The sequence below is a fragment of the Lynx canadensis genome, chromosome D2, assembly GCF_007474595.2.
Source record: "Lynx canadensis isolate LIC74 chromosome D2, mLynCan4.pri.v2, whole genome shotgun sequence".
NCBI lineage: Eukaryota > Metazoa > Chordata > Mammalia > Carnivora > Felidae > Lynx > Lynx canadensis.
The window spans coordinates 44,562,053-44,576,545 of NC_044313.2; the positions used below are offsets into that span (position 1 = coordinate 44,562,053).

Sequence of the window (14,493 nt, forward strand, 5' to 3'; positions counted from 1 at the left end):
ACTAACAATACAGGGTAAAAGATAATGGTATCCAGAAAACCACAATGGTATAAAAGAACTGCCTCTTGCCTAGGATTAAGGTTTAAATCCTGGCTGATAGTAACTAGCTACTGAAAATACTTAATATCTTTGGGCCACAGTTTCTTTAATTCTCAATGTTTGCCAGTGCACACCAAATGAAGTTCATATACCTTAGCTTGCATTTCAAATACCTCCACCATGAGATCCCAAATGAAACATATCTTCTCCTAGTACTAAAATGCTACTTCCTCCAAAAGCCCTTCCTGATGCCCTCAACTAGATAAAACTAGCACTTTAGGATCCTTAATTTATTGAGCATAAATTAAAGAAATCTATATAGCTATCGCCTCTAATTACATTGCAAGCCCTTTGAAAATAGGGCCATATCTTATTCATTTTTATATTACCTGCCTAGATTACCTGAGTTCAAATCTCATCTCTGTCACTTATTAGCTAGTAACAGGACAAGTTACTTTATCTATCCTGCATTTTCTTGATCTATAAATTAAGGATAATAAGAGTACTTACTTCATTAGGTTGCTGTAAGTCTCATACGAAGTAATATATGTTAAAGTGCTTAGAACAGTTCCTGATATACAGTAAATGTTAAATAAAAACTAATTGCTATTATATTATTTATTATAAATAATTTCCAACTTGTTTATGTTGAGAAAATTTTCTAACATAAATGTCAAAAGAATACTAGAATGCCATATAACCTTTCACTTATATTCCTCAAATGGTAAATTTTAACACAATTTGTTTAAACTTACGTATTTGGTACTAAACTATCTGACAAACCATTGGAAGTAATATAACACCTTACTGCAGTTTGCTGGGAAAAAAAATGAAGATAACTGAGATGCAAAAGAAGACAAAGATGGAACAGAAATACATAACAAGGGTTATTTCAGAAAATAGAAGGACACAATTAAAGACAGGAAAGGAAAAAAAATGACTGAGAGATAATGAAGATTCTGAGATTTCACATTCTGAGAAGACAATGAAGTTCTCACAGGGGAATCTGAACCTTTGAAACTTTCGAAAATGAGAGGTAAAATCACTTTCCAAGAGTGCAAGCACAAACCCAGGGATGAAGACGTAAAAAAGGTAAAGAAAAATAAACATGAGATAATAGAAGAATTACTGAAAACACCACCTCATATTAAATTGACAGGCATAAATCTGTATTTGTATACAGATTTTAACAACTGTGGATTTCTGGTAGAGAAATTAGATGGTGGAAGCAACAGAAGACTGCATGCTGTTTTGGGGAATACACTGTAAGGCTGGCAGTGTGTTAGCAAAGCCAGAATCTATGTAGCTGACCACAGGCCAGGTAGTTGACTGAATATGAAGAACTGAACCAATATGGGTATTGGGGGAGGGCAAAAATGAGTTCAGTAGTTACAGAAGCACAAGAAAGAAATGTCCACCATCACCAATATTATTTAACACTGTTCTATAAATATAGCAAATAAAATCATCTCCCCCAAAATAAGATCAGGATAAATACAAAAATTAATCTTTAAGAGATAAGCTTTTTTTAACCCATTTAAATTGAATCCATACAATAGTACCTGATAGTCAATCCAAACACCTAATAGTCATATCACTGCATAATTATTATTGCCATTTTAAAGGAATCTCCCTAAACTATGTGGCTGTACCTATATATTTATGTTCTTCTCCACTTCTCCACTTCTACCCAAGCTTTTTGATTACTAATATGTGTGATTCTGTACTAAAGTCTGTGATTCACGCATTAGACGAGCCAGTAGAAATGCATGTGTAAGAGGCAAGGAGAGACAGAATTTTTCTTCTTAGTTTATTTTCTAATCTCAGTTGCACTTTGACTTCACAAAACCTTTAATGTTTCTTTTTTTCATCATTAAGAAAAAGTTAAATATATGTATTTTTATGTTCACGGTTATTATAGTTTTTTAATGGTAGATTCAACACAGTCTCAATCAAAATCCCACCAAATTATTTTGTGAATATCAACAAAGTGATTCTAAAGTTTATATGAACAGGAAAAAGAGCCAGAATAACCAATACTTCAGAGGAAGAAAGTCAGAATACTGACAGTGATTTCCAGACTTACCACATAAAGCGACAGTAATCAAGACTGCGGTACTGATTAAAGAATAAACAGATCAGTGGAACAAAACAGAGAATCCAAAAATAATCCACAAATACAGTCAACTGATCTTTGACAAAGAAGCAAAGGTATTTCGAAGAAGACAGAATAACAGAAATACCATACGATCTAGTAATTCCACTACTGAATATTTACCCAACGAGAACAAAACCACTAATTCAAAAAGATATTTGTACCCTTATGTTTATTCCAGCATTATTTATAATAGCCAAGATATGGAAGCAACCCGAATGTCCACTGATAGACAAATAGGTAAAAAAGATGTGGTATGTGTGTATATATACACACACGTACACGAATATTGAATATTACTCAGTCGTTAAAAAAAAAAAATCTTGCCATCTGCAATAACATCAATGGACCTAGAAGGTATTATCCTAGGTGAAATAAATCAGAGAGAAAAGATAAATACCATGATTTCACTTATATGTGGAATTAAAAAAAATTTCTTTAATGTTTATTTATTTTTGAGAGAGAGAGTGAGACAGAGCATGAGTGAGGGAGGGCCAGAGAGAGGGAGACACAGAATCAGAAGCAGACTCCAGGCTCTCAGCTGGCAGCACAGAGCCCCACACGGGGCTCGAGCCACAAACCATGAGAACATGACCAGAGCCGCAGTAGGACACCCAACTGACTGAGCCACCCAGGCGCCCGATAGGTGGAATTTAAAAAAGACATGAACAAATAAAGAAACAAACAAAGAAACAAAAAGACTCTTAAATACAGAGAACAAATGAATGGTTGCCAGGGGGACCCAGGTTGGGGGATGGGAGAATGAATGAAGAGTATTAACAGGTACAAACTTCCAGTTATAAAATAAGTAAGTCACAGAGATGAAAAGTATAGCACAAGGAATATAGTCAATAATACTGTAATGAAGCTTTGGTGACAGATGGGGACTCTATTCACAATGATGAGTACTGAGTAATGTATAAAAATGTTCTATCAAGCAATCCTAAAATTCATATGGAACCACAAAAGACCCCAAATAGCCAAAGTAATTTTGAAGAAGAAGACCAAAGCAGGAGGCATCACAATACCAGACTTTAGCCTCTACTACAAAGCTGTAATCATCAAGACAGCATGGTATTGGCACAAAAACAGACACATAGACCAATGGAATAGAATAGAAAGCCCAGAATTAGACCCACAAACGTATGGCCAACTAATCTTTGACAAAGCAGGAAAGAATATCCAATGGAAAAAAGACAGTCTCTTTAACAAATGGTGCTGGGAGAACTGGACAGCAACATGCAGAAGATTGAAACTAGACCACTTTCTCACACCATTCACAAAAATAAACTCAAAATGGATAAAGGACCTGAATGTGAGACAGGAAACCATCAAAACCCTAGAGGAGAAAGCAGGAAAAGACCTCTCTGACCTCAGCCGTAGCAATTTATTACTTGACACATCCCCAAAGGCAAGGGAATTAAAAGCAAAAATGAACTATTGGGACCTTATGAAGATAAAAAGCTTCTGCACAGCAAAGGAAACAACCAACAAAACTAAAAGGCAACCAACGGAATGGGAAAAGATATTTGCAAATGACATATCAGATAAAGGGCTAGTATCCAAAATCTATAAAGAGCTCACCAAACTCCACACCCAAAAACAAATAATCTAGTGAAGAAATGGGCAGAAAACATGAACAGACACTTCTCTAAAGAAGACATCCGGATGGCCAACAGGCACATGAAAAGATGCTCAACGTAGCTCCTCATCAGGGAAATACAAATCAAAACCACACTCAGATATCACCTCACGCCAGTCAGAGTGGCCAAAATGAACAGATCAGGAGACTATAGATGCTGGAGAGGATGTGGAGAAACGGGAACCCTCTTGTACTGTTGGTGGGAATGCAAATTGGTGCAGCCACTCTGGAAAACAGTGTGGAGGTTCCTCAGAAAATTAAAAATAGACCTACCCTATGACCCAGCAATAGCACTGCTAGGAATTTACCCAAGGGATACAGGAGTACTGATGCATAGGGGCACTTGTACCCCAATGTTTATAGCAGCACTCTCAACAATAGCCAAATTATGGAAAGAGCCGAAATGTCCATCAACTGACTGATGGATAAAGAAATTGTGGTTTATATACACAATGGAGTACTACGTGGCAATGAGAAAGAATGAAATATGGCCCTTTGTAGCAACGTGGATGGAACTGGAGAGTGTGATGCTAAGTGAAATAAGCCATACAGAGAAAGACACATACCATATGGTTTCACTCTTATGTGGATCCTGAGAAACTTAACAGAAACCCATGGGGGAGGGGAAGAAAAAAAAAAAAAAAAAGAGGTTAGAGTGGAAGAGAGCCAAAGCATAAGAGACTCTTAAAAACTGAGAACAAACTGAGGGTTGATGGGTGGTGGGAGGGAGGAGAGGGTGGGTGATGGGTATTGAGGAGGGCACCTTTTGGGATGAGCACTGGGTGTTGTATGGAAACCAATTTGACAATAAACTTCATATATTGAAAAAAATAATAATAAAAATAAAAAAATGTTGTATCAATATGTTTTACACCTGAAACTAATAATAACATTGCTAATTATACTAAAAAAAAAGAAAAGAAAAAAGAAAAGAAAGAAAACCTAGCGAAAAACCCCCCAAAAAACAAAAACAAAGGATACTAGATAGTCTTTTCAACGAGATACTAGAAAAACTAGATATCCATATGCAAAAAAAATTACCTTTCACACTGTTCACAAAAATTAATTCAACATGTACCAAAGACCTAAATATGAAATGTAAAACCACAAGATAATAAGGAAGAAACTTCAGGTGATGTTGAGTTTCTACCTTCTTAGAAACAACACAAAAAATACAATCATGAAAGAACAATTATAAACCGGACTGCATAAAATTTAAAACACCTGTTCTTTGAAAATCACCATTAGGAGACTGAAAAGGCAAGTCACAGACTGGGACAAAATATTTGTAAAATATCTGACAAAGAACTGATATCTAAAATATGCAAAGAACTCTTAAAATTCAACAAGAAAACAAACAACCAAATTTAAAAATGAGCAAAAGTGGAGTACCTGGGGTGGCTTACTCGGTTGAGTGTCGGACTTGGGCTCACATCATGATCGATGTGAGTTCATGAGTTCGAACCCTGCATCGGGCTCTGTGCTGACAGCTCAGAGCCTAGAGCCTGCTTCAGATTTTGTGTCTCCCTCTCTTTCTGCCCCTCCCCCACTCATGCTGGCTCTCTCTCTCTCTCTCTCTTAAAAATTATTAAATGTTAAAAAAAAATGTTTTTAATGAGTAAAGTTCTAAACAGACATCTCACTGAAGATATACAAATGGCAAATAACTTGTGAACAAATGTTCAACATTATATATCATTTGGCAACTGCAAATGGTTATTAGAATGGTTAAAATCCAAAACAACACCAAATGCTGGTGAGGATGTGTAACGAACAGGAGCTTTCACTCACCGCTGGAGAAAACGCAAAATGTACAGCCAATTTGGCAGTTTCTTACTAACCTAAATATCTTACTATATAATTCAGCAAACATGCTTGATATTTACCAAAATGAGTTCAAAACTTACACATGTAAATGGTTAGAGCAGCTTTATTCGTAGTTGCCAAATTTTGGAAGCAATCAAGATATCTTTCAGGAAATGAATGGATAAACAACTGTAGTACATCCAAACAATGGACTATTATTTAGTGATAAAAAGAAACGAGCTATCAAGCCATGAAAAGGCATGGAGGAAATGTAAATGGATATTGCTGAGTGAAAGAAACCAATCTGAAAACACTACATACAACTATATGGCATTCTGGAAAAGGCAAAGCTATGGAGACAGTAAAAAGATCAGTGTTTGCCTTGGTGGGGGTGGGTGGAGAAGAAAGGGATAATACACAGAGAACATGAGAATTTAAGTAAAGTGAATTATTCTGTATGATAAGATAATGGTAGATACATATCATTATGCATTTGTCAAAGGTCATAGAATGTATACAAAGAGTGAACCCTAATGTAAACTATGGATTTTAGTTAGTATATCAATATCGATTCATGAACTTTAACAATTAATGCAAGATGTTAATAATAAAGCAAATTGTATAAAAGAAGGTGAGGGAGTAAATGAAAACTCTCTGTGCTTTCTGCTCAATATTTCTAAACCTAATGCTTCTCTAAAAAATGAAGTCTATTAATTAAAAGACAGAAGGAAATATGTGCAGAATGGCAGAATAAATATCTCCAAAAACTCCACTCCTCCATAAAAGCACTGAGAACACTGGCAAATTGGTTAAAATCAACTTTTCCAGTAATATAGAAATGCTTGCCACAACCAAGGAGCACTTATTTAAAAAAGAAAAGAAAAAAAAAACCCAGTTGAATCTTGGTAAGAACAAGCCTGTGGCATTTTAATTTATTCTATTACTATGCCTATCTGCCCAGTTCTGTGGTAGCTTGGAAAATAAGAGCCTTACAAGCATAATAGCAGTGAAATTCAGCAATCACTGGGAGGAAGAAGTGGGTGGTAAACTGGGTTTGGAATTCTTTCAAAAGCACCATTTCCAGAAAATAGTTACTATTTGACCTAACACCCTCCTAGAAAAGGCTCATTCTCAGCTGTTGTTTCATTTGAACTAATTTGGAGACTCTCAGTGGGAACAGCCTTATCTCTAATACATTTGTTGAAAAAAATCCATGCCACTGCTTAAAATTTCAACCTGCCTGAAATGGCAATGATCAAAAAAACTTTAAAGAAAAACCTGAGGAATGAGATGTCCACAGGAGGCTCTGAAATACCCCCAACATATTCTTGGACATAGAGAAGGCCATACACCTGTGTAGGGCTCTGTGCATGCCAAGGAAATACCTGAGAAGAACTTAACCTCTCATCTTTGGCTCTCCTTGAGTCTCTGAGCAAAAAGAAGGAAATGAAGGTTAAAGCAGAGCTACAAACTGCTTACCAGGTTGTTGAAAGCATCCACACACACACACACACACACACACACACTGTTGTAAAAGGCTGGGATACTTAATGGTTCAGGGCATTAAAAAAAAATGCTTCTAATCATTAGCTTGACAAACTCCAAAATATAATAAAGAGACACATCATAAACTGTCAAAAACTAGAAAAAAAAAGAAAAAAAGTGAGAATCCTAAACAAAGCAAGAAAAATAAAAATAGGATTCATCATGTAGAAGACAAGCTCAGTAAGATTAACAGCTGATTTTTGATCAGAAAGCATGAGAGTCAAAATGTTAAAAGATTATCAACCAAGAATTCTATATCCAGCAAAATTAGCCTTCAAAATTCAGGAGAAATTAAAACATCATCATATAAACAAAAACTGAGAAAATGTGTTGCTATTAGACCTTCCCTACAAGATAAATTCAAGTTGGACTTTAATTACTTCCTCCTTATTAATGGACAGAAGAAAAAGTCAGCAAAGAAATAGAAGACTTGAATACTACATACTAACAAAATTCAATAGATGTCTACAGAACATCTATAGAAATTAAATTAGTAGTCAAAAACCTTCCACAAAGAAAATCCCAAGCCCAAAATACAAATCAAAACCACAATGAAATACCACCTCACACCAGTCAAATGGCTAAAATTAACAACTCAGGCAACAAGATGTTGGCGAGGACTCAGAGAAAGAGGAACCCTTTTGCACTGCTTGTGGGAATAAATACTGGTGCAGCCACTCTGGAAAACAGTATGGAGGTTCTTCAAAAAATTAAAAATAGAATTACCCTACAACCCAGCAATTGCCCTACTAGGTACATATCCAAAGGATACAGGTGTGTTGTTTCAAAGGCACACATGCACCTCAATATTTATAGCAGTGCTATTGACAACAACCAAAGTATGGAAAGAGCCCAAATGTCCATCAACAGATGAATGAATAAAGATGTCGTATACACACACACACATGCACGCACACACACACACATGCACGCGTGCGCACACACACACACACACATATATACACACACACACACACACTGAAATATTACTTGGAGATCAAAAGAATGAAATCTTGGCATTTGCAACAACATGGATGGAACCTGAGTATATTATGCTAAGCAAAATTTGTCAGAGAAAGACAAATATCATATGATTTCACTAATATGTGGAATTTAAGATAAAAAACAGATGAACATAGGGGAAGGGAAACAAAAATAATATAAAAACAGGGAGGGGGACAAAACATAAAAGACTCTTCAATATAGAAAACAAACTGAGAGCTGCTGGAGGGGTTGCAGGTGGGGGCATGGGCTAAATAAGCAAGGGGCATTAAGGAGGACACTTTTTGGGATGAGCACTGGGTGTCATATGTAGGGGATGAATCACTGGATTCTATGCCTGAAATCATTATTGCAGTATATGTTAACTAATTTAGATGTAAATTTAAAAATAAATAATAAAAAAGAAAGAAGAGAAGAGAAGAGCCCAAGCCCAAATAACTGCACTGGTGAATCCTACAAGTTCTTCCAAAAATAGAAATTAAAGAAACACTTCCCTTTTCAATCTATGTGACCATAATACCAAAACCAGACAAAGACATTTAAAAAAAAGAAAGAAAGAAAGAAAGAAACTATAGACTGATATTTATTATGAATATACACACAAAAATCTTCAACGCAATACTAGCAAACTGAATCTAGCAACACATAAAATGATTACATACCATGACCAAGTAGGATTTATCCAAGAAAGGTAAAGTTGGTTCAACATATGTAAATCAGTCAATGTCATACACCACATTAAGAGAATGAGGGCCAAAAAATTATCTCAATACTCACAGAAATAGTATTTGACAAAATCTAACACCCTTTCATGATAAAAACACTCAACAAAATATGATTAGAAGTTCCTCAACCTGATAAAGACTGTGAAAAAGCAGAGCTAACATCATACATAACAGTGAAAGGCTGAATGCTTTATCCTTAATATTAGAAAGGCACAAATGTTTGCTCTCACCAGTCCTATTCAACACTGCATTGTAGGTTCTAGCCATAGAAATTATGCAGGAGGAAAAAAAAAAAGTACCTAGATGGAAAGAAAAATATCTATCTCTGATGACATGATCTTATACAGAGAGAATCCTAAGGAACTAAGGGTTCAGGGGGTTATATGAACCATATACATGAACACTGGAGACAGTCAGGATTGTAGCAAAGTTTACAATGAAGAGGGAAAATGAGCCAATGGCCAAGATTTTGTGAGGCAGGGGAAGGGACCAATAAGGAGGGGTTGATACAGCCAAATGCTCTAAGTCTCAAAGTAATAACAGTGAAGAATACTTTATTTAGAAACAAATGAGGAGTGAAGACAAAGACCCCACTTCTAAACAGTAAAGTACTAGAGTGACTGGAAAATAAGAATCCTTCATATAAAAACACTACTAGGGAATTAGTACATTTAGGAAAGAGTTAGATTTAAGTTACAATCAGAATGTGAGCAAAGAGGTCAAGAATGTGAGTTGGTTAGGATGTGAAAGAATTCCATATAGCATAGTGGAAGGTGTAGGCAAAGAAGGAGGTTGGGGAGAAACAGTAGTGAAAGCTTAGGCCTGATAAGGAGAGGAGAGCATAGTATTATGAAAAAAAAAACAAAAAACCTAAAGGAAACTGGTCAGTGGTTCTGAACCACTGAATTGCAGATAAGACAATTCCTATAATTACAGTCCCCTGTAAAACAGATTAAGGCATAATTTAAAAAAAAAAAAGACAATGAGGAGAATTAAAGGACAGACAGGAAAAGGAATCCTCAAGAAGTTATGGAATGGTAGAGACACTTTTACACATGTAATGTTAAAAAGGCCCTGGGGTTAGGTACATCCAAACTTTTTCAAATCAAGGCATAGAGAGAAAATAATAGTTTTAAGATATGCTGGAGAGTCAGGCTTGTCTTGAGTGAGGTTTCTCTCTTTACCACCCATCTCCTAATGAGCTCTAGGGGATCTAGATGTTCCAAACCCACACAGCCACTCTAAAACCTGGAGGGATCAATAAACTATAACTATTTATGACAAACTAGGGTGCCCACTTCTTGGGAAGTTCTGTGCTAAATGAGTCAAATTAGCAACCCCCAAGAATATGGTGCATTTCTCTCTCCTCCCTGAGAATCACCAGTGTGGATGATCCACAAATCACTACTCCCTCTAAATACACTGTATAAAAGGGATCTGTGGTCATATGTTTTGGGAAATGGCTACATATTCTTTTACCACATTTTGCAAAATCATAGTACTGTATTTATATATTTAAGGCGCTGTGGAGCAAACTATTTTTTAAAAAACTTTATTCATTTCCTACTCATTTGATCAGAGAATCGCTTTTCTATGCCTATTAATATCCAGGAATACTGTTTTTGGAAAACGATATCTTTTCTGAAAGATGACTAATCAGCCTCAGTTTGATCATTTCCAGGGACACAGATTACTACTTCCATCCAGGTAATTCATTCCATTTGGGACAGTCTGATTAATAATCCCATTTCAAGATAAAATTTGCCATCTTTTACCTTAAAATAAAGAATTTTGCCTTTAGAGTTAGAGATCACATCTATCCATTCCTACAAATGACCTAGAAACAAACTCATAGTAGTTCTCTGAAAATGCCACATTACTCACACATGGTTTTACACATGCTATTTTTTCCATCTGAACACTCATCTTTCTCCTATAGAAACCACTCCTCTGCAATCTCTATAATCAATATTACCAGTTCAATAGTAACTTCCTTTTACACACAACTACCCTAGACAAAAACCAGTTGCTACATGCTTCTGGAATCCTATATAAATCACTTTCTTAAAACAACCATCATCCTTGTACTGCACAAATACTATTATATTGTAACAAAGACAAATATTATAACTGCCTACATACCTGTCTCTCCCACAGACTCAACATCTAAGAAGTTTTTACTAACTAAACTTTGTATGGGATGGAGGAGGCACATGAACCTTCTACCTAACCAATAACTAACTGCAATGACTCCAACTAAGCTCATGTACTGCATAATGGTTTTTACCATCCCCAAAACAATGTTCCAAGAAGCCATTACCAATCCACAGCTATCACCTCTCACACTCTCTCCAAATTCATCCTCCAGCTTGAGAATTTAGCACAGAATTCAACATAGGTTCTCGATGAATATTTATTAAAGGGATGAATAAATCTTATCAGAAGTATAAGCAATGGTTCACATTTTAGTTAGGCTTCTAAATTTTCATAAGTTGGCCTTAACTTTACCTTCTTATAAACGAACCATCAAAGATGAGGGAAGCATAATCTTACCAACCATGACTGTCTTTACATCATATTCTTGCCTGACAATAATAACTCTCCAATGTCCATTCCTTATCAAAAGCCTAGCTATAAGAAACAACAGCCAAAATAATGCCTGGAAAGATACATACTCCATGCATTCTTCTAGATCTTCTAAATTTTATCCTTGCATTTAATCATACCAACAGAAGAATCTTTGGTTAAACTTCATTATTTCATGACCCACTGAAGAACTCTCTTTTCTCACTTGGTCTAGACTTATTTGTAGCTTACGATGAAGAACATAAGTAAGAAAGGGACTTAAGGAATTTGTCATTACTTTTACTTTGGGAAGCTGTCTGAGACCTGTCCTCTATATCACAAGGTACTTCCCTTATAAGAACTCATGCAAAGCAACTTCTTTCAGGTTTGTGTCTCATGAAAGCAAGTCAATTCAGGAGAAATACATCCTTTATCTTATGTATACTGTAAATCTTGCAATGGATAAAGTTATGTTCTTTGCTTTTGCTGCCTTCTTTTTTTAAATTTTTTAATGTTTATTTATTTGGAGAGAGAGAGACAAGAGCGTGAGCAGGGGAGGGGCAGAGAGACAGGGAGACACAGAATCAGAAGCAGGCCCCAGGCTCTGAGCCATCAGCACAGAGCCCAACATAGTGCTCAAACCAACGAGGGAGATCATGACCTGAGCTGAAGTCGGATGCTCAACTGACTGAGCCACCCAGGTGTCCCAGCTTTTACTGCTTCTTAAAGCCAAATTTTTTTTGTTCAAGAACTATATGGGGCCATACATTTTCCTTCCATAGTTTCTTCATCCAATTTTACTATCTGTATTGTAAATGCACCCCAAAATGATCTCAAATCCCTAGTGGAATGAGATGGGAAAGTGAAAAGAGAAAAAATAATAACTACCATCACTGGGTGTCTACCGTAAACCATATACTGCTCAAAGCACTTTTGTGCCTAATCCTTGAACACTGAGAGAAAGGTATTATTAACTGTTTTACAGATGATAAACTGGAGTGGAGAAGGTTTAAATAAATTACCTAAACTCACAAAGCTAATTTGTGTCAGGCCAGAGTTTGATCCCAGGTTTGACTGACTACAAAAGCCGTATTACATATAAACTCTGATCAAATTAAAGATTATACTATGCTTCAAAAAGAAAAAGAATTTTAGCATTGTACAGTATCTTCCTCTGCTTCTAATAGTACTTGAAGAATTTTTAAGTTTTAATTTATTATATAAGCAAAAGTAACAAATCACTTGGCACTAACTTTAAACATTATTTTTAAAATAATTAACTTAAAGTTTTCAACATTTAATCATTCCCAAATGAGAAATAGAAAATAACATCAAACAAAGTCCAAATAGCAGACATTAAGTAAAATATTTTTATATACAGTAAAGCTAATGAAAGAATTAAGACATATTATTCCAATTAGTACCACATATAACTTGAAATATGTTTTGGTGCCTCTAAAAACCAGATTAAAAAATAGTTTTTGGGGCAGGGGTAAATTATAATTCAAAATTAATCAAAAGATAGGAAATGTAATCTAAATTAGACTCACCTGCTCAAGTCACTTTTTCCATGGTGATGATAGTGGTCAGGATGGCTGAGATGATAATGCTCCTGTCCACTCCACCTCTGGGGTGGCCTTTTCCAAAATCCTTCCTGAGACTGCCGAACATTTCTGTCTGACCGGTCAAAACGGTTCATATTGTCACACTCCACTAGATAGATTCAAAAGCAAAACACTATAAACATGTACACATTCTGTAAAAGTTAACTACTTATGACTTGATAATTAAATGCTGCTGAGAATATAAAAATGATATTCTAAAAATACCAGCCATTTATATTATCTAATCACAAAATCAAGATTTCCAGAAGAAAAATAACCAGTTCTTTTGATGAAAACTTTATAGTATTCAAATTGAAGTACATTGTAAAACTTTCGTATCACAGGCAGTTAAGTAACAGTGTTTTCAAACAAGCATATTATCCTTGTTATCAACATTATACATTTTAAACACCAGCAATCAGTTTTAAGAGGTTTTTCATCATTATCACTAGCTGGTTCTGACTTCAGAATGAAAATGGTCAGACAAAGTAAATTTCTAGTAGAGAATTCATTCTCCAAAATGAATGCCACAATTAACTTTCACTGGTTTCAAGAAGCACAAATTAAGTTTTTATCACAAATGAATAGTATTTTTTTAAATTAGCTCACAATTTTAGAAAGTAAGACACTTCAATCTGCCTACAGTAGAGATTGTTCAAAAAGTCTAAAATGCCACTGAAAACAAAGCCAGTACTCTTTGCAGCAACAAATAGCACACTCCCTGAAATCCAAATGCCAAAAAACACGAAAAGAATCTCCTTGAAATACCCCAAGCTTCTCCTTCACTTACCCAAAACACTTTTTCCTCACATATCTGAGCACTCACTAGAAGAGTTACTTTGTACAACGGAGACATTGTGTCGCCGGCTGCCTACTCAGACATAGTTGCATACAAGGCACTGACAAACAGGCCTTCCTTCCTGCTCAACTCCCAGCCCTCCCTGTGGGAAGCAAGCCCAGTTTGCCCTGTGACTCCATCTTCGCTCAGTGGTTACATAGCTACTGAGTTAGGACTGTTACTAAAAATACAACTGAATGCTAACCCAAGCCAGGCGCTGGAAAGGTTTCTCTAGTCTGCAAATTATTACATGAGAAAGTTCAAATCCTGAATGCTCAGAATTACTTCATAAAGAAGCTATAGAAATCAATGGAATCCTCAATTTTAAAAAACTCATTCTTTAAATGATTATTTTCACTTAACTCAAATTTGAATTTGAAATATGGAAAGTGTTTCATTGCAGTATACCAGATAAAAACAAACTTTCCCACTCCAAAGTAAGTAGTTAAAATAAAGTATAGATGTTCAATTCTCATACACACTAAATTTACTTTAACATATTTCTTCTAAATGCATAATAATTTTGTACAACTTTTTAAAAGGCTTTGAAATTTTGTTTATAATGGTTAGAA

At 35.5% G+C, this 14,493-nt stretch overlaps 1 protein-coding gene across 5 annotated transcripts in view; it reads right to left on the reverse strand.

Moving 5' to 3' along the window:
* The window catches only part of CCSER2 (coiled-coil serine rich protein 2), a 194,829-nt gene that overhangs the window by 77,007 nt on the left and 103,329 nt on the right, over positions 1 to 14,493 (reverse strand). For 4 of the 5 annotated variants that reach the window (XM_030334531.2, XM_030334535.2, XM_030334533.2 and 1 more), the window contains exon 5: positions 13,030 to 13,192. In XM_030334531.2, the coding sequence (XP_030190391.1) occupies positions 13,030 to 13,192 (163 nt within the window). Of the gene's footprint in view, positions 1 to 13,029; positions 13,193 to 13,873; positions 14,010 to 14,493 lie in introns of those variants that run through there. The other variant, XM_030334537.1, reaches the window with a different exon arrangement.